The following is a 21,294-nucleotide window of genomic DNA, read 5'->3' as shown; positions in this document are numbered from 1 at the left end:
GATGGATAAGTCTTCAAAACTGACATTCAAGGTTGATTTCCCTTAAGTAGACATGTGTTTGCACTCAGATGTGTACCCACACGAACACATATACACACACAAAGAAGGAGACCGGCAGTAATTCATTATTAGTGTTAAAACTCCACTTCATTGGCTCTGGTGAGAGCCCAAATAATGGTCACATTTCACATCAAGCAAATGATTGCAGGGTAAGAAAAATCCCACAGGCTGTCCGCCAGATGGCCACCATCATGGACACGAGTGGTGTGCAGCCCGTCAAGCTGGCTTGGGTCACCAACGCGCTGGGCAGGAACGTTTCGCAGGGACGGTGCACACGGGTGCGAGTGGAATTTAGGGATGACGCCAGCTGCTCTGTCATCCAAAACATCAAAGGCCTCGTTCGAGAGGGCAATGACCCTATTGGAGTCAGAAAGAGAAGTTGGAGGTTGAGCTGAACTTGCTGCTGGGCCCTGGATATCCACTACCCAGTACTGTAGTAGTTCTTGTCTAGGAAAAAAAGAAAGGAAGAAAAATTACACAGAATGGCGGAAAAGAAAAGGGATAAAGCTGGAAGGTGGTGGGGTCAGGAGAAATTTCCCGACTAGGACGTATGTGGCAAAGCAAAATAAGGAAAACGGGACGTAAAAGAGACCAAGAAAGTTTTGTTGTGGTGACTTGGGTGTTTGTTAGTTTTGAAAATCAGAAATCAAAAAATAAGACCACAGAAACAAAACAAATCCTAAATTCAGTAAGGGTAATATTTAAACATCAATTAAAGCTACCTGATGAAATATTTTTTAAAATGTAGTCATGTGTGTGTGTGTGTGTGTGTGTGTGTCAAAGCTGTGTCTACAGAAATCTTTAGGATAAATACAAGGGGCTGAGTTCCATTCCTGTAATCTCAACAGTTGAGAGGTTGAAGCAGAGGACCAAGAGATCCTCTGGGCTACAGGTGAGATTATCTCTAGATAGATAACCAACCAAACAAACAGACAAACACGTGAGTGCATGAGTGAAAGCTGCTCTCATCTCTCTGTACAAGAATTAACTCCAAACGGATCGAACTTGATGTGAGACTTAAGCTGAGTAGAGGAAAAAAAAAAAGCAAAACAAGACAAGACAAGAAAACCACTTAAGGCCTCAGCGCTGGTAAAGACTTTCTGGACTCAGTTGTTCACACAGTAATGGCAGCATCTAACTTACTAATGGGATTCCATGATGTCCTAAAGCCTCCCCGGAGCTGAGGAGGTGGCCGAGTAAAGACATAGCCTGTAGGACGGGAGAAAATCTTTGCAACTTACAGCCTGACAGAATATTAATATCCAGATAGTACAAAGGACTTGGAAAATAAAATATCGAGAAACCAAACTACGCAATCAGCAAAAGGGCCAATGAAATCGGGGAGGGAGCAGTTCTCAAAAGTTGGACTACAAATGTCCAGTAAAAATGTAACAGACCTGTTTAACCTCACTAGGCACCAGAGAAATAAATGCACACAAGCCACACTGAGATGCCATTTCACCCTAGTCAGAACAGCAGTCGCTAGCAAGGTTGAAACAGAGGGCACTGTTATATACTCCAGATGTGCCCAAACAAAACAAATAAATAAGTAGTGAAATACACAACTGAGGAACTGAGCTGCCCATGGAAGCACTAGTCATCAGACAGCATCGCAATAAAGGGTGTTCTGTCACCGTCTCTTTGCCGACAGACTTCCATTTTCCAGGAGCTTCTGCTCCAGATGAAGCTTTTCTTCCCTGGGAGTTTTTTTTTTTTTTTTTTTTTTTTTTTTTTTTAAGTTCTATTTTTGTTTCTGTTTTCCTTCTCACTGCTGGGTTTTGTACTCAAGAACCGCAGTGAGGAAATCTGGTGGCCTGCCCTTGTCTGATACCTCTCAGCTCTAATTAAGCCTGACATAGATGCTTTGACCTGTATTTATTGCATAGGAATGGAATAAAAGAAAAAAACCCCCACTATTTGTGGATCTGTGGCGTCATGATAACATTTCTTTGCTTCTTTGCCCCATGTCTTCACCTTTTACATAGAATGCCATAGGAGAAACATTGTACTTTACAAATTTCAAATCCTGGCAAGCAGGAAGATTTCTTTCCCTTATTCCTCTGTTTTGCCCTTTCTCTACCACAGCGGCTGCTGGTGCTTACAACAGCCATTTCTACAGGATATTTTAGGAAGGAGTCTCTCACATCTCTTCCCCCACACTCCCACTGTTCATCCTGATCCTCTCTTCTGTCTGTCTTACTCTTTATTAATAGTCCGTATTCCACGGAGCTCAGAAAAACAACCAATTACATGCAGAGCTTCAGGAATGGCATGGTGGAATATTAAAGTCACTCTAACCCAGTCCTTTAAAAAAAGTTATGAATATCTTGTCTGCCTGTATTTCTGTGCACACGTGCATGCCTTGTGCATGTGGTGGCCAAAGGGGGGTGTTAACTACTGAGCCATCTCCCCAGCTCCCCCTGGCTACCTTTGAGTGTTAATGACAACTTGGCTAATTATTGTGAACTTCTATCAGTCCTGATTAGTGGTCCTCATGCATCAGGGCATAGTAGAGTTCTCCGGGGGATTTTTGTGAATTCCTAATACTACTTGAACTACTCTCACGTTTTAATTACCCAGTATACATTATGGATGGCTGGGTCCTGTGTTGAATACATATTTGTAACATGATCACCCTAATATTCAATTATTCTTCCCAAGCAGAATAATACAGGAGTATATGTAGATCAGTATCAATTCTTCATACTTCTTGTCCTGGAAGATAAATACTTCGGGATCATAGAAGCACCCTCTCTGCATACTGAATGAAATATTGGGCATTGAAAGGGACAGATGCTTATGTAGAATATTTCTTCTTAGAAGTTGATTCCCAGTCTTACTGTGGCTCATCAGCAGTAGAGTCTTACAGATGTGGCTGACTAGGTCTCACCCCCGATATAGGAACACAATTGGTCCTCTCTCCTCCACCACTGATACTTGTATAGAAGCTTCACAAATAATTCTAAGGTACCGTCAAAGTTGAGAGGCCCTTCTCAGACTGTTCATGGTTAAATGGGGAAGGCAAGCCTGTGCATCTTGATGGGTTATTTTATGGTGTGAAGACCCAATTTCTAAGCTTTCTTGGAAGTTTTGCTAAGAAAATTATAGGAAAAAAATTACAGATAGAGTGAGCCCTTCAGCGTACTGGGCTGAACACAATTTTGGTGAATGGAAAAGAACCAGGAAAACTAGTCTTCAGAAATACTGCCAGTGTCTGAGAGAGGGATGAAAAAGAGCAATCCATTCACAGTGGATCATGACTACGTAAGTACTGAAGTGAAAGCAAAAACCAAATAAGAGGAAAAGGAGAGAAGGAAGGACGCACAAGGTTAAATGTTAGTCAATTTTTTTATTATTTTTTTTGTAACTTTCCACTACACTACCTGGTACCATAGCTATGATTTTCTTTTTGGCCAATATTAAAACTAGATATCCAATACATTCTTCTTAGTTTCCATTCCATGAGAAATTTAAAGATGAATTATTATACTTAATGTGTACTTTTTACATTTAAATTTTCAGATAGATCGTTTTTTTACATGATAGAAATTTACCTCTAACTGGCATCTCGAGGATAGAAACACAGACAAAAACAATAAATACAGAAACAAAAGCAAAAATCTTTATTCTTTTGGCTTGATTGTAATGTGGCTTACCGGTAGCTCTGTATGGTAACAGCATTTTCCTGCATGCATTCATCAACACACTACAAATCAACAGCTTTAGTATAAAGAATCTACATTGAATGTGAAACAAAATGTTTTGCTGTAATTGGCAATATCATTTCACTAACTGGTTTTGTGGAAAACACAAGGGGGGGGGAGGGAGGAGGTGGAGGGGAAAGGAGAGGAGAGAGGAGAAGAGAGGAGAGGAGAAGAGAGGAAGAAAGCAAGCTTGGTTCTCAAATCATATCTGATACAGCTCTAGTGCATGTGGATCAGTAAGATTCTATCTCTCCATCCATCTATCTGTGTGAACGGACATTAAGAAAGATGGATGAGTAGAAGAGAAACACTAGGTGAGGACATCCTACTCAGGTGATGCCAAGAGTGTCATCTGCGCCCCTTGAAATCTCTTGTCCATGATAAGGCATCCCTATCGAAAGCAAATGGACATTGGACTTGGGATAAGGATTGTTTCCAATGGAAATATGTGCAAGACCACAGTACCAACAATGACAGCAGAACCCTACACTGCCTCTCTTAGACCTTATCTCTTCCTTGACCGAGTGCCTTAATTAAAAAGTGCTGGGGACAGAAACTAACGATAGGACAGTGACAGCAACCCGAAGATACTTTTAATTTCCCATTTTATGTACAAAAGGCTTCGAAATAAAATAAAACAACCCCCCTTTTGTACAATATGTATATTTCCTTAGAAAACTCTAACCATTTACTTTCAACAGATCTAAACAGCTTGCCACTTGCTTATACTGTCAGACGTCTCACCGGAGTGTGTAATTAAGGTTGGGAGGAGAAAGAACAGGGGCCTCTTTCTTGTTTACTGCAGCCTGTTGCTCGGTGCGGTGAAGAGCAGGTTCCGGACGGAATGGTTTGCTTCACTTAGTCACCGACCTACGGCTTCTCTAGTTGACTTCTGATCGGCAGAAGGGTCTTAACGGCAGATACGGCAGCATCAGCGAGAGAGACATGCGGCAGTGACAGCTTCAAACTCTAAGTGAACCAAGGACGCCATGTTGCCTGTTGGAAGCTCGCAAACTAGACTTAACGGTGGTACATATTTGGTGCAGCCGATACTGTGCTTACGTCATTTTCACTTGCCCAAACATGCACCACTGGGTAAAATTACTATTTACAAAGCAGACTTTTTTTTTTTTTAATTGACATACACTATGTCAACTTTACCAAGAGCAGAAGATGGCTAAACAATACTGCAGGAAAAAAAGCAGAACCAACTTTAGAAAGTGGCCATGGGGATGGTATTTGGTAGTTTGGGTTTCTTAGAAAGGACTGGTAGGATATACATATATATATATCTTTTTTTTTTTTTACCAAAGGACACTTATCAAAAAATGTTATAGTCATGCCGCCAGGACTCTGAGCATGTGATGGTATGTGTGTGCATATGTATGCATGTGTGTATACATATATATGTATATACACGGCCATATACATATATACATATATACATGTACATATAATGAACTATGTAAAAATAAAACAACTCTTTGATGTTTGTGATTCTATGGAACATTTACAGGCACATTTAAAATTCCTCTGGATGAAACACCTTAAAAATGTGAATAGCTATTTAAGCACCTCAAAACATCTAAAAACATCCTGAAATGACAAGTAAACTCTTTCCTCGTGTGATGGGATATTGTCACGTGTGGATGAGAACTGCAGCATGCCTTCATTGAAAATAGATCTCGTTATACGTAGAGAAATGTAGGCTTCCCTCCTTAATCCCTCTCCCCAAACGTAAACCTGTTTACAAAAATAGTCACGTATAAGAGTAAACAACCCGTGAATTAAAAAAAAAAAAGTGATAAAGTCACAGCACACATTTTGTAAAAACATGGCAGGTGTGGCAGTTGAAACACAAACGGTGGTGACAGTTACTGCTATCAAGTGTCACGTGTTAAATTTACATAAAAATTTAACTTTCCTCCCCATGTCCCTGTTCCTCTAGTCTGAGTAGCGATTGCTCTCTGCTTGTCAGCACTGTCGGCTGGTTGTGAACACGGAAGCCTCCTGTAGGCGCTCTCTGTCTGGTTTGGTGAGTCCCAGTTTGCTGACCCGAGGTCCTGTCTTGTTATAGGCACTGACCTTAAGTATACACTTATAGAAACAGTCAGTTTGGCACAGACCTCCTGAGAGAGTCACAGACACATCACCAACACAGGCTGTAAACAGTTGATCACAATATGGAATATTCTTTTTTTTTGTAATTTTTAATTTTCATTATTATTATTACTTTGTAAAATTTTACTTTTTACTTTCCCTGATATCTTTCCCCTTATCCTCTTTTTCTGATTTGTCTTTTTCAAACTTTTCCTTCTCTGGTTTGGTCACGCTATCGTAGGAAGGTGGAGAAGTGGTGGACGGGGTCACGTCAGTCTTCTCTGGAGTTGAATTCTCATTCAGTTTATCCGTGATGATGTCTTCTTTAATAGGCGTTCCCTCATCTTCTTTACCCTTGTCTTTCTTATATATGGACGAAACTTTCTTAACTTTCTGCTTCAGGAGATACCGCCTATAAGCTCGCTGGATGACAATTGCAGACACCTCCTCTTGTTTGCGTTTCAGAGTGGTGGTAATGGGCTCATAAGAGACCTTGGAGGGGTTGGAAGCCATGAACCGCTCTTCCATCTGGACGCGGAGAGCATCCATTTCTCCACTCTCGCCCAAGACCCGCTTTGTAAAAGCAAATAAGATGTCCAGGCAGTGGATGCGGTCTCCACTCACCATGGGCAGGTCCATGGCGATCAGCTGGACTTTGTTTGGCTTTGCGATGAGGAGGGGAGGGTCCAGGGCAGCTGCAAAGTCAGAGAGTTTGCAGAACTCTATGAACTGAGTGGCGTCGGGGTCGAACTTCTCCCAGACCTCGTAGAACATCTCAAAGTCGTCCTCACTCAGGGGCTCTGCACTTTCTTCAGTGGCGACGCTGAAGTTCTCCAGGATGACAGCGATGTACATGTTCACCACAACCAGGAAGGAGATGATGATGTAGCTGACAAAGAAGAAAATCCCCACAGAGGGGTTCCCGCAGTCCCCCTTCACTGAGCTCCCAGGGTGATCTTTTTCAGGGTCACAGTCGGGAGGTCCACTATTTAGTATAGGGGCCAGTAGCCCATCCCAGCCCGCAGACGTAGTGATTTGGAACAGGCAGATCATGCTGTTGCCGAAGGTCTCAAAGTTGAACATGTCATCAATCCCAACTTCCCTCTTAACATAGGCAAAGTTGGACATCCCAAAGATGGCGTAGATGAACATGACCAGGAAGAGCAGGAGGCCGATGTTGAACAGAGCAGGAAGGGACATCATCAGAGCAAAGAGCAGTGTGCGGATCCCCTTGGCGCCCTTGATCAGGCGTAGGATTCGTCCAATCCTGGCCAAGCGAATGACTCGGAACAGGGTAGGGGACACGAAATACTTCTCTATCAGCTCAGCAAGGAACATTCCTACGAAAAGAGGATAGCCAGTAGTGTTAATGACCGCAGTGAAGAAAAGTCTATATGATTAAGATAAGTACTATCACGTTTACGAATAGCACATGTAGGAATTACATAAATAGCAATACATACACATTTATTAATAATTTACCTAATATAGTTAGTTATACAAAGAGAGATATGCATGTCTGTCTATGTATATATGTATGTATTGTATATGCAAATAAACAGCGATATGTATTCACTAAATTGGTACATTTGGCGTTATACCATTGAGGTATTATTTTAAATCTTAACCTGTGAGTTGCAAATCCTTGGTGGTTGAACAACCCTTTCATAGGGGTTGCTTAAGACCATCAGAAAACACAAAGTATTTACATTGCAATTCATAATAGAAGAAAAAATACAGTTATGAACTAACAACAACAAAATTTTACAGTTGGGGGCCACTGCAACATGAGGAACATTATTAAAGGGTGGTGGCAATAGGAACGTTGAGAACCACCACTGTAAATGAAGATATTAATATATTAATGGCAACTTTCCTCATTAAAATATCTTCTACCATAGAAAGACAAACTATTAGAGGTCTAAAGATGTCTCAAAGCTTAAGTGTCTAGGCACAGGCATAGATTTATACTTCTAAAACACCAGGGCTATTTCATGTAAGCACTATGTGATGAAGCATGTAATTTTCAGGTGTAAATTCAAGTGAGAACTCATGAGGTGTTTCCTTCTCAGCTAGTTGAACACACGCACATCAGAACACACACCCATGGGAAGCAGATTCACATGCAATCTACCTCTCAATCTTTCGTTAATTCATCCTTCTATGACCAAAATATCAACTTTGGTTTGTGTTGAATAACATTTTCAGAGTCTTCATAATAAACATAGACCCAAGTGAACTTACTTTCATCATTTACCACTACAGCAGTGCTCTATTCGTTGGAGAATCAATAATTGGGGCAATGTCCTAACTTGCTCTAGATAAGAGAGCTGAGAAGTAGTGGAGAAAAAGAAACTTCCTGGCATGCCTACTGTACCCCCAAGCCTTTCTTTAAATGATTTAATTAATACATAAAACATTTAAAAATATGGGTATTTGTGAGATGTCAGGTGACATTTTCAAACAAGCACATGTCTTCTTGGGTGTTTTAACATCCATATCTTGAAACCTTCCTCGCTGTAGGGAAGAGATTCCGAATGGTCCCTGACATTTTAGAGTATGCAGGGCGTTACCAGTGTCTGCTGTAATCCTCCCGTGCAGTTGCGACCCAGAACTCTGTGCTTTGGTGAGACTGTAGCTCAGTTCCCACCTTTCCCTCTTCATAATTTTCCAGTCTTACTCAGCTCACCACCCAGCCTTTCTCACCTCCTCGAAGGTCAGCTTCTTATATTCCCGCATCTGTCTACCTCCTAGAACTCTGGCTCAACCGGCTCTAGTTCCAGTTCCAGGGGACTCAGTGACCCTTCCTGACCTCAGTGGGTCTTGCATATGTTCACACAGGAAAAATACCCATACACATATTCTTTTAAAGAAAAAAAATTATATAATCTTCTCAGTGCATACACATCTTTATATTTGCAATATATTTGTTTAAATATAAATAGCACTGTGCCCCCAAAACTGTGGATCTTAATTAAAAATACCTTTTGCTAAAATGCCACTACCATGTAATTTGTTGAAAAAAATGGTTCAAACTGACTTTCCAAGTGTGGAGCTGTTATGAACTTTAGTTTATATAGAATACATTATCTGAAGAGTAAAAACCCATGAGGATACATTTATTTTTTTACCTCTCAGTATTTAAATTCCTTTTCCTCAAATAGGCCCAACTTAGTGATTGAGACCTCATTCAGTGGTAGAGCATTTGTCTAACATATTCAGATGCCAGAGGTTTTAACTGAGTACCAAGTAATTAATAATGATAGTAATAATGATAAATAATAATAGTAATAATAACCAAACATTTTTTAAGTTCTGTTATATTTACTTTTAGCTTCTTATTTGATATTCTATTCATAAACACTTAATATGGTTCAATGATAATGAATTGATTTTGGATTTCCGAATACAATGTCTACTTGGGACATTGCACACTATAGAGAGCTATCTGAGCTCAAGGAAATCATGAAGCCTACATGTGTCATATGTATATAAATAGACATATGCACAGCCTATGTGTCACATGTATATAAATACACAAATTCACACTTTGATTATCAAGGTGCTCAAACTTATGTATATCATCTGAGTACTTTTGAGGACTGATGTATCTGAGTGTTAGTTGTTCAAAGCTGTAGTTGTCTATATGATAGGAATGTGACGGAGTACAGAAGATAATCCAAATTATAGTCATTGGTTTTTAAATTGAGGCAAGATAGTGGAAAACAGGCACATAATTTTATGAAGAAATGAAATAACAAACAAGAAAAAAACCCCAAAGAAATGGACTATTAGGTTTTATTTCGAAAAAAAATTGAAATGATTAAAGATATAGATAACACTTTTATTGATAGAATATTAGTATTAAATACTCAATTTATTTTTATCTTTTTTTTTTTGAGAGAGAGAAAGAGGGTCTCACTATGTCACTCCAGGTCTCCTGGAAATTCACATTTGCCTGCACATTCCAAATGCAGGGTTCCTGTCATTTGCCCACACACTCAGCACTATTAAGTCGTTGGGTAAAGCCCCCTTTCTTACCTACAATGGAGAGGATGACCACCACAAAATCGAAAATGTTCCATCCGATGGTGAAGTAGTAATGCCGGAGGGAGATAAGCTTCAGCACACACTCGCCCGTGAACAGCACGATGAACACCAGGTTGATCCAGTACAGGATGTTCGTCATCTCCTGACTCTGGTCGTCCGTTTCCACCATCATGGTCACCATGTTGAGGCAGATGAGAATCATGATGCTGATGTCAAACACTTGTCTGGTTACGAAGTCAAAGACCATCCCTTGAAATTTGTTCTAGAAGAAAGAACACAGGCAAGTGCACTCATGAATGCTTTTAAAGGATCTCATTCAACGTATCTGGCTTCAACTTTGTAACATGAAATTTTATATCTTGTGAAAATATACCATTCTTGTGTTGTCTGTCGTCAACTTAAACAACCATTGAATTTGTTGAATATTATTTATGCTATAAACTTCATTAAAAAAGTTTTAAAAAATCTAACTTTTCTCAGTTGACTTTGTTTCATGAATGTTTCTCATACTACAAACTTCACAGAAAGAATTTTGAGGAAACCCGAAGGTCTCCGTACCCCAAGCATCAGCACATGATTATGATGAACATTCAGTAAGTATTCGCAGCTATAATAAATAATAATACATATTTTTATTCCGTGTGCTGGGAGGCGAATATTAAAACCACATTAAAGATAAATACTTGTCCTGGATTTGCTCTTATTTTTCCCCCAGACTCTTCCAAATGTTTTATCTCATCAAAGCTTCAGTGTCTTCCATTGTCCCCTGTCAACTTTATAATAGATATATTTTAAATTATTGTTTGGGAAAAAGAATGTAAGTGGGAAAACTGATGAAATTAGATCACATTCTATATTTGTGATCGATCTCTACTAAGATTAATTTCATAGTATGATGACCTTTTTGTCTTTGGATAAGGTGTATTCCCTTCACACAGGTGAATATATGTGAAACTTACAAAGTCAATCTCCTGTTTAAAGAAAAATTGTTAACAAGTTAAAGTTCACAACTTAGTCAGCTTTGTGCTTGTTGACTTGAACCTCATTCTCTTTTCTTTCCTTTTGATACAAAGTCTCAAGATGTAGTCCTACCAGGCTTGGAAATCAATGTATAAACCAACATTAATTTAAACTTAGGGAGATCTGGGGTTGAAGAGATGGCTCAGCAGTTAGTTATCTGTCCATGTTTGCTTCCCACGTCCTGAGATAAAAGACGTCTGCCTTGAATATTATTTTCAAGAATTTATTGGCCTCATATCTTGCTTGTGAAAGCACATCCTAACTTGTAAACAGTTGTCATCAAGAGACAGTTCATTTTGCCTGTGTCTGTTTGGAGATGCTGACACTATAGCTCAGGCTTTGGAACTTGTGTGATTTCTATCCTGTTACTTGCTACCTACACATTAAAAACTCGTTCTCACAATGGAGTACCACTCAACTATGAAAAACAATGATTTTATGAAATTCTTAGGCAAATGGATGGAACTAGAAAATATCATCCTGAGTGAGGTAACCCAGCCACAAAAGAACACACACTGTATGCATGCACTGATAAATGGATATTGACCTAAAAGCTTGGAATACCCAAGATACAATCCACAGACCACATGAAGCTCAAGAACTTGGAAGACCAAAGAGGGAATGCTTCAGTCCTTCTTAAAAGGGGAAACAAAATATTCACAAAAAGAAATACAGAGACAAAGTTTGGAGCAGTGACTGTAGGAAAGGCCATCCAGAGACTGCCCTACTCAGGGATCCATCCCATATACTGTCACTAAACCCAGACAGTGTTGTGAATGCCAAAAAGTACATACTGACAGGTTCCTGATATAGCTGCCTTCTGAGAGGTTCTGCCAGAGTGTGAGAAACATAGAGTCAGATGCTCTCAACCAACCACTGGACTGAGAATGGGGACCCCAGTGGAGGAGTTAGATAAAGGACTGAAAGAGCTGAAGGGGATTGTAACCCCACAGAAAGAACAACAGTATCAACCAACCAGACTCTCCCAGAGCTCCCAGAGACTAAAGCACTAACAACAGAGTACACATGGATGGATCCATGGCTCCAGCAGCATATGAAGTAGAGGAGGCTTCATTAGGCATTAATGAGAGGAGAGGCCCTTGGCCCTGTGAAGGCTCAATTCCCCAGTGTAGGGGAATGCCAGGGTGGGGAGATGGAAAGGAGTGAATGGGGGAGCACTCTCATAGAGGCAGGGGAATGAGGGAAGGATAGAAGGATAGCCTCCAAGGGTTACTGAATCCAGACTCTCTTAGAAGCAGCATTTAGTCTTAATTTCCTTGTCAGAAGAACTGGACAAAGCTTCTTAATCTTGCTCAAATAATACATTTTTTTCTTTTTTTAACTTTATTTTTAAAAAGAAAGATAAAAAACAAATTTTAAGCATTTTTGCATAAATGTATACGAATACATTTTTGTCAGTGCTTGGCTTTTTTTTTTTTTTTTTTTTTTAAAGGTTTGATACTCTGCATTAAGGTCTTACTAGTTAAAATGAACAAAAAGTACATGTAAAACAGGATGTAACCCGAATTAGTCAAAGTTTTCTTGGTGTGTAAGGATTGAGCATAATGTTTTTTTTGTTTTTGTTTTTGTTTTTGTGTTTTTCTTGAACTTCACACAGTCTGTGAGTTGTTTCTGAGGCAGTCCGTGCCCTCTGGAGTTAGCATCCCACTATCAGTGACTGCATATATGTCTGTTCTTTTGTGACTGGGTTATGTCACTCAGGATGATATTCTATAGATGCAACCATTTTCTTAAGAATTTGGTTAAGTCATTGTTTCTGATAGCTGAGTAGTACTCCATTGTGTAAATGTACAACAATTTTTCTATCCATTCATCTACTGAAGGACATCTGGGTTCTTTCCAGCTTCTGGCTATTATAAATAGAGATGATATGAACATTGTTGTGCATGCATCTTTGTTGTATACTGGAGTGTCTCTGGGGTATATGCCCAGAAGTGGAATAGCTGGATCTTCAGGTAATACTATCTCCAATTTTCTGAGGAATTGCCAGACTGATTTCCAGAGTGGTTGTATCAGTTTACAATCCCATTAACAGTGGAGAAGTGTTCCTCTTTCTCCACACCCTGGCCAGCATCTGCTGTCATCTGAGTTTTGGATCTTGGCCAATCTGGATGGTGTGAGATAGAATCTCAGGGTTGTTTTGATTTGCATTTCCCTGATGGCTAAGGATGTCGAGCACTTCCTTAGATGTTTCTCAGCCATTTGATATTCCTCAATTGAGAATGTTTTGTTTAGCTTTGTACCCCATTTTTAATAGGATTGTTTGATTCTCTGGTGTCTAGCTTTTTGAGTTCTTTGTATACCTTGGATATTAGGCCTCTATCTGATGTGGAGTTGGTAAAGATCTTTTCCCATTCTGTTGGCTGCCATTTTGTTTTCTTGACAGTGTCCTTAGCCTTACAGAAACTTTGCAATCTCATTAAGTCCCATTTGTTAATCTTTGACCTTAGAGCTTGAGCCATTGGTGTTTTGTTCAGAAAATTTTCTCCTGTGCCTATGTGTTCTAAGGTTTTCCCTACTTTCTCATCTAATAGTTTCAGTGTATCTGATTTAATGTGGAGAGATCTTTGATCCACTTACACTTGAGCTTTGTACAAGGAGATAAGAAAGAGTCTATTTTCATTCTTCTGCATGCTGAGTGCCAGTTGGACCAACACCATTTGTTGAATAGGCTGTCCATTTTCAATTGAATGTTAACATCTCCTTTGTCAAAAATCAGGTGACCATATACATGAGGGCTCATTTCAGGATCTTCTATTCTATTCCATTGATCCATGTGCCTATTTCTGTACCAGTACCATGCAGTTTTCAGCACAATTGCCTTGTAATATAGCTTGAGGTCAGGGATAGTGATTCCCGCAGATGTTTTCTTGTTGTTGAGGATGGATTCGATATTCTAGGTCTTTTGTTATTCCAGATGAAATTGCACATCGTTCTTTCCAACTCCATGAAGAACTGTGTTGGAATTTTGATGGGGATTGCATTGAATCTGTAGATTGCTTTTGGTAGGATGGCCATTTTTAAAATGTTGATCCTTCCAATCCATGACATGGGAGATCTTTCCATTTTCTGAGATCTTCCTCGATTTCCTTCTTTAGAGGATTGAGTTCTTGTCATTAAGGTCCTTCACTTGCTTAGTTAGAGTCACACCAATGTATTTCATAGTTTTTGTGACTATCGTGAAGGATATCTTTTCCTTAATTTCTTTCTCCACATTTGTCCTTTGAATATAGGAAGGCTACTGATTTGTTTGAGTTAATTTTATATCCAGCCACTTTGCTGAATTTGTTTATCAGCTGTAGGAGTTCTCTGATGGAATTTGTGGGGTCGCTTAAGTACACTATCATGTCATCTGCAAAAAGTGATGTTTTACTTTTTCCTTTTCAATTTGTATCCCTTTGATTTCCTTCTGCTGTCTAATTGCTCCAGCCAGGACTTCCAGTACTATGTTGAATAGGTAGCGGGAGAGTGGGCAGCCTTGTCGAGTCCCTGATTTTAGTGGGATTGCTTCAAGTTTCCCACTGTTAAGTTTGATGTTGGCTGTATATTGCTTTTATTAGGTTTAGGTATGTACCTTGGATTCCTGTTCTTTCCAAGACTTTTAATATGAAAAGGTGTTGAATTTTGTCACATGCTTTCCTAGAATCTAGTGAGATGACCATGTGATTTTGTTCTTTGAGTTTGTTTATATGGTGGATTACATTGATGGATTTCCTTATATTAAACCATCCCTGCATCCCAGGGATGAAGCCTACTTGGTCATGGTGAATGATCGTTTTGATGTGTTCTTGGATTTGGTTTGCAAGGATTTTGTTGAGTATTTTTGCATCAATGTTCATAAGTGAGATTGGTCTGATGTCCTCTTTCCTTGTAGGGTCTTTGTGTGGTTTAGGAACGAGGGTTATTGTATCCTCAACAAATGAGGTAGCATTCCATCTGATTCTATCTTGTGGAATAGTTTGAAGAGTATTGGTATTATGTCAGCAATAAATGTCTGATAAAATTCTGCACTGAACCCATCTGGACCTGGGCTTTTTTTGGTTGGGAGTCTCTTGATGACTGCTTCTATTTCTTTAGGTGTTATGGGATTATTTAGATGGTTTATCTTGTCCTGGTTTAACTTTAGGATCTTGTATCTGTCTAGGAATTCATCCATTTCCTCCAAATTTTCCAACTTTGTGGAGTAAAGGCTTTTGTAATAGGATCTGATGATTTCTTGAATTTACTCAGTTTCAGTTGTTATTTTTCCACTTTCCTTTCTGATTTTGTTAATTTGTATACTCTGTCTTTGCCCTCTAGTTAGTCTGACTAAGGGTTTATCAATCTTGTTAATTTTCTCAAAGAACCAGCTCTTGGTTTTGTTGATTCTTTCAATGGTTCTTTTTGTTTCTATTTGGTCTATTTCTGCCCTAAGTTTGATTATTTCTTAATGTCTACTCTTCTTGGTTGTATCTGTTTCCTTTAGTCCTAGAGCTTTCAATTGTGCTGTCAAGTTGCTAGTGTATGCTTTCTCCAGTTTCTTTTTGGAAGCACTCAGAGCTATGAGTTTTCCTCTCACTACTGCTTTCATTGAATCCCATACATATGAGTATGTCGTGTTTTCATTTTCTTTGAATTCTAGAAAATCCTTAATTTTTTTCTTCATTTCTTCTTTGACCCTGCTATCGTTCAATAGAGCATTGTTTAGTTTCCATATGTATATGGGATTTTTGTTGTCTTTGTTGTTATTAAAGATCAGCCTTACCCATGGTGATCTGAAAGGATGCATGGGAGTACTTCCATCTTCTTATATTGATTGAGGCTCGTTCTGTGTCCAATTATGTGGTCAATTTTCAAGAAGGTGCAGTGAGGTGCTGAGAAGAAGTTGTATTCTTTTGTTTTAGGTGTTATGTTCTGTAGATATCTATTAATTGCAGTTGGGTCATAGTCTCTGCTAGTTTTACAGTGTCCTTGTTCAGTTTCTGTTTCCATGATCCATCCATTGGTGAGAGTGGGGTATTAAAGTCTCCCACTATTATTGTGTGGGGTGAAATGTATTTTTTGAGCTTTAGTAGGGTTTCTTTTATGAGTGAGGGTGCTTTTGTATTTGGAGCATATATGTTAAGGATTGAGAGTTCCACCTGACAGATTTCCCCGGTAATGAGTAAAAAGTGTCCTTTCTTATCTTTTTTGATAACTTTTGGTTGGAAATTTTCTTAATTCGAAATTAGAATAGCCCCTCCAGCTTTTTCTTGGGGTTATTTGCTTGTAAGTTTTGTTCCCAAACTTTTACTCTGAGATAGTGCCTGTCTTTGTCTCTGAGTTGTGTTTCCTGTATGCAGCAAAATGCTGGATTTTGTTTATGTATCCAGTCTGATAGCCTATGTCTTTTTATTGGGGAATTGAGCCCATTTATGTTAATAGATATCAAGGAATAGTGGTTGCTGCTTCCTGCTATCATTGCTTTTATAGGTTGAATTGTGTCTGTGTCTCTTTCTTCTTTTGTTTTTCTTGCTTAGGAGTTTTCTTGTTTTTACTAGGATGCAGTGCTGGGCTTATGGTAAGATATTGTGTAAATTTAGATTTGTCTTGGAATATCTTCATCTCTCCATCTATGGTGATTGATAGTTTTGCTGGGTATAGCAGCTTGGGCTGGCACTTGTGCTCTCTTAGGGTCTGATTGGTCTGCCTTTATATGTTACATGACCTTTTCCCCTTACTGCTTTTAGTATTCTTTCTTTGCTTTGGGCACTTGGTGTTTTGACTATTATGTGTCGGGAGGAATTTCTTTTCTGGTCCAACCTATTTGGAGTTCTGAAGGCTTCTTTAACGCTCGTGGTCATCTCACTCTTAAGGGTAGGAGAGTTTTCTTCTACAATTTTGTTGAAGATATTTATTGTGCCTCTTAGCTGATATTCTTCTCCTTCTTCTATTCCTATTATCCTTAGGTTTGCTCTTTTCATTGTGTCCTGGAACTCCTGGACATTTTGGGTTAGGAGCTTTTTGGTTCTTGCATCTTCTCTGACTGTTTTGTCTATGTCTTCAATGTTGCCTTCGGCTCCTGAGATTCTCTCTTCCATCTCTTGTAGTCTGTTAAAAATGCTTGCATCTGTAACTCCTGGTTTCTATTTTAAGATTTCTACTTCTAGGGTTGTCTCTTTTAATGTTTTCTTTATTGCGTCCATTTCTTTTTTAAATTCCTTCTTCCATTCCTTCATCTCTTTGGTTCTCTTTTCTTCTTGTTCTTTGAGTGTTTTTCTTGTTTCTTCTTTAAAATCTTCTAATTCTTTATTATTTTCCTCCCGCTCTTGTTTAAGGATCTCTATCATCATCTTGAGGTAGGATTTCATGTCTGAGTCTTCTTTTTCTGGAGTGTTTTGCACTCTGCTGTTTGCTGTGATGAAAGAGCTGGGTTCTAGTGTTGCCAGGTTGTCTTGGTTTCTCTGGGGTATGCTCTTTTGCTTTCCTCTTGCCATCTTATTGTCAGTGATATGTTCTCACCTTTCCCTTGTACCTGGCCTGTGTCCCTGGATCTCTACGGGTCCAGGTGGCGGATGGTCTGAGTTCTGTTCTGTGTCCCAAAGCCGCTGAGTGGAAACAGAGGTCCCAATGCTCGGTTCCTGGTCCCTGGATCAGGCAGGGCAGGTGCGAGCTTTCCTTCGGCACTAGGCAGATATCTCTCTGCCCCCTGGCTACTCGGATCCCCTTCTCACCCGGCCTTTCTCTCTGGGGCTCCACTGGTCCAAGTTGCTCATATAATATCTTAATGTGATGCTTCAATGTCCAATACTAATCCTGAGTCCCTGACAATTTAAATTTTAGGTCACTGGATATAATGACTGTATAGCCCCAAACGCTTGGCCTGCCACAGCACATAGTTTGTAAATTAATCTGAGTCCTAAGCATTAATTAGCAACTCTCTGTCCCCCTGTTCTGAGGATAATACTAAACTCAGAGAAATTGACAAATCTTTCATCTAATATTCTTACTTCTTCCTTCTGTTGTTGTTGTTGGGAGTTAGATATCAAAGTCAATTTGTGTCAAGAAAATTTTCAATAACTTTACTTTACAATTTCTGGGTTCCCATACTCTTTTCTTGTATTACTCAACATTCCCTGAGGGACTCAGTTCCTTTTCTTCTCTGATCTGAGCTGTCCATTCCTGGCTCTCATCTTACGCAATTTATTTTGTACTTAGTCACTCTCTCCTTCCTAAATGTCTTTTGCTATGCTTCAGACTTAATCTCTCAATTTTAGGAACCCTTTACTCTACTGTTAAGCTTTTTTTGCCCTGCTCTACTCACACTTGGCTGCTAAGTGCCACATATGGATGTCGATGATTCTTACTACATTGCAACTCTGAGCCTCCCATTGTCACGGAGACAGTCCACCATTAATATTCTTGACCTTTAGCTTCCATATTAGATGAGTAGATCCTTTTAATTTCAAATTGACTACAGTCCCCAAGTTCATTCACTTTCCCTCTGCTGTTGGCAACCTATGACCTCCAAATTAGCTTCAAACTTTGGGTGCAGGGTACCTCCATCTCTGTCCAGCTCGTTGAGTGACGATCATAAAAACAAAAAGGACTGTCTTACCTTGATGGTTTTCTGGTGGTCTTAGGATAGAGATAACCCATATAAAAGCTGACCCATATAACTTCCTTTATGTCAACAAGACCCAGATAGACCCACTGTCTGCACCCCTTGTGACTTTCCTGTCAGGGCTTTTACCCATATAAGGCTCGACCTCAAGCCATGCTGCCATTGACCCTTCTTGATTCTTCTTGGCTCCTCAGGAATGAATCACTTCAAAAGAAATCTTTTCCCCGTTAGTCAGCTCTCTCTTTTCCTCATCCACAGGTGAATGCTTCTTCTGAGGTGTGTTCATTTTGTTGATATGTAATTTGGCAACATATTGATTAGGCTTTTGTTATCTTTGCTTTAGTACTTCCTTCCAGTCCCAACACTCTGCTTTAACAACCTTTTTCTTGATTCAACTCTGCTGTTCTCATAACAAGGTCCTATTATATTGTTCAATTAAGACAACTAAGTTTTAAACCTTGAATCTACTAGTGATTCAAATATACCTCTCTTCTTCCAAAATGCTTGTTTCTAAGGGTTTAGACTATACATTTTTCTCACGTAGGGACTATGTTATACCCCTGTTTGCAACTACTCAAATTATATCATTTGTCAAACATTGGGCTCAGTTTTACTTTTCTTATCTTTTTTCTAATGTAGTATCCCACTGTCTCTGAGCTTCTGTCAGATTTCCATACTGAACAGTTTGTTGAATCTAGTTACCTGTTGTCACTGGATTCATAAAATTTTGGAGAATACTAATTGTTCTCAAACTTGGTACTGATTTGTGTGGGAAGCCACTATATTCGCCATTACAAGATGGCGCCCAGCCCGAAGGGAGGGTGGCCAGTTTTGAGATAAACAACCTAAGTACGCATGCACGCCTGCCTGTTTTTGCTGAATCATGGTGACTCTGAGTATGCTAATTAGGGCACACAGAATGCCCCAATCAGGTGGTGGCACAGTCCTCTTAAGCATATATAAGGAGGGCTGGTTTCTGGGCTCGGGGTCTTTCGCTACTGCAATCAAGCCCGCAATAAACGCCTGTAGAAGGATCCTGTTGTGGCGCGTCTTCCTTGCCGGCGAGATAGGCGATCGCTACAATTTGTAATAGCACCTTGAGTACCAAGAAATAATTTCAGATGTACTTTAGAAATAGTCAAAGAACTGAGGGGGCTCTCCTGACTCTCCAAAAAGAACTAGCAGTAATTGGAAAAAACGGACAATTGGAAGAGCTATGAAACTCATGAAAGACATAAATAGCATAGGCCCACTTCTGGGCAGAGGAGTTGGGGAAAATACAAAGATTATTTGCATTTGAAAATCAGGTGGGAAAAGGTGACTGTGTTTCAGTAATGATTCAATTCAACCTGTTGAGCTGAATGGCCAATGGGAATGCCTCTGTCCATCAAATCACAAGGCAGTAGAGGGCATCCATTGTGTCCACATGACATATGTAAATATTAACATTGTCACTACATTATAAGAATATTCTCAGTGTGACTAATTTCTCATCTACTGTCTGAGACTGCAAAACACTTTACATTGTTTTATATGATTTTATATATATTAGATATTAAATCATTTTGGCATATGTTTATACATGATATATCGAGTAGGCTATCAAGTCAAAATATAAACATGCAAATTCAGATAAATGCTACTTTCTGGGACTTTTGGCTGGGAAAGGGACATATACCACCATGTTCACTGATAAGAAAGAATTCTGTTCTTACAGCAGGACGAGGTATCGGTTTTTGTGGTTTCTTGGACCCCAGCTTCTTCATTGCATTATAGTATTTCTTCTGTTCTTCTGTCATAAAGATGTCTTGACCTCCAAAGTAAAGAAAGAAAAGCAAAATGTTGTTATAACCACGTTCTTTACTAGCTGGAAAGTCCACCTGAATGCTTGTTTGAAAGTCAGCACTCCTAAAGTGGCTCTTCACATTCTCAAAAACTCACTCTGTCCAAAGATTAGGTATGTCATAGTGGGCACATTCACATACCAGAGACTTCAAAGCCGTGGAAAGGATCTAAACTGTTGAAAACTCCCCAAATCTCAAAGGAATCTCTGAAGTTTGCATCATTTTTCTGTGTTGTGGAGCATGAAGGAACTAGTGTGGTGGATTTAGTTAATATTTCCAGCAATAAGGAAATATGAATATACTTATCTTCTTTTTCTGTTGGTTGAAGTTATCTATGATAACACCGATGAAGAGGTTCAGTGTGAAGAATGAGCCGAAAATAATAAAGATGACGAAGTAAAGGTACATGTATAGGTTGTCTTCATATTTGGGTTGCAGCTCTACCTAAAATGTGAAGACACGTATCCAGCAAAGTCAATAGTTTCAGTAGCAGCACATCACAGAATTTTCAAATTTCTAAATATGACACAAACAGGCAAACGTCAGACAGATTTTAGGAGCCCCCAGGTCTAATGTGCCTGTTGAATCCTGCAAGACTACTGACTTGAGAAAGTAAACTACATTCAAGCAACAGTTTTAAATGATCACAACTGTCTCACCAAATAAACCCCTACATTGTGAATGTTCTTAGTAAGCAAATATCTTAAAACACCACACAAATAGGATTACATTTTCCCATAATGGCAAAGTTAGCAGTCACTGCTTTCTTTCCAAATAGTTTATATTTACTTGCTCTCCCTAGTCCTCATATCTATGAACTGGAAACCCATAATTTTAAGAATAACTTGTGAAAAGCCAAATATGATGATATGAATAAAAGTGCATGAGAGATAATCGTACATATTTTGTACAT

General features: G+C 39.3%; 1 protein-coding gene across 10 annotated transcripts in view; it reads right to left on the bottom strand.

Annotated features, from left to right (window-relative positions):
- Nucleotides 1–6,008: 6,008 nt before the first annotated feature.
- Nucleotides 6,009–21,294, bottom strand: part of LOC308429113 (sodium channel protein type 2 subunit alpha) — a gene marked incomplete at both ends in the record, with an annotated part of 84,498 nt that continues 69,212 nt past the window's right edge. For all 10 annotated transcript variants that reach the window (XM_080927802.1, XM_080927804.1, XM_080927807.1 and 7 more), the window contains 4 exons: nt 6,009–7,204; nt 9,906–10,176; nt 20,253–20,350; nt 20,684–20,825. In XM_080927802.1, the coding sequence (XP_080783928.1) occupies nt 6,009–7,204; nt 9,906–10,176; nt 20,253–20,350; nt 20,684–20,825 (1,707 nt within the window). The remainder of the gene's footprint in view (nt 7,205–9,905; nt 10,177–20,252; nt 20,351–20,683; nt 20,826–21,294) is intronic.

The sequence above is a fragment of the Micromys minutus genome (assembly GCF_963924665.1).
Source record: "Micromys minutus genome assembly, chromosome: 13".
NCBI classification, from domain to species: Eukaryota; Metazoa; Chordata; class Mammalia; order Rodentia; family Muridae; genus Micromys; species Micromys minutus.
The sequence above is the reverse complement of the archived record's forward strand: the minus strand, read 5'-3'. Positions and strand labels throughout refer to the sequence as shown.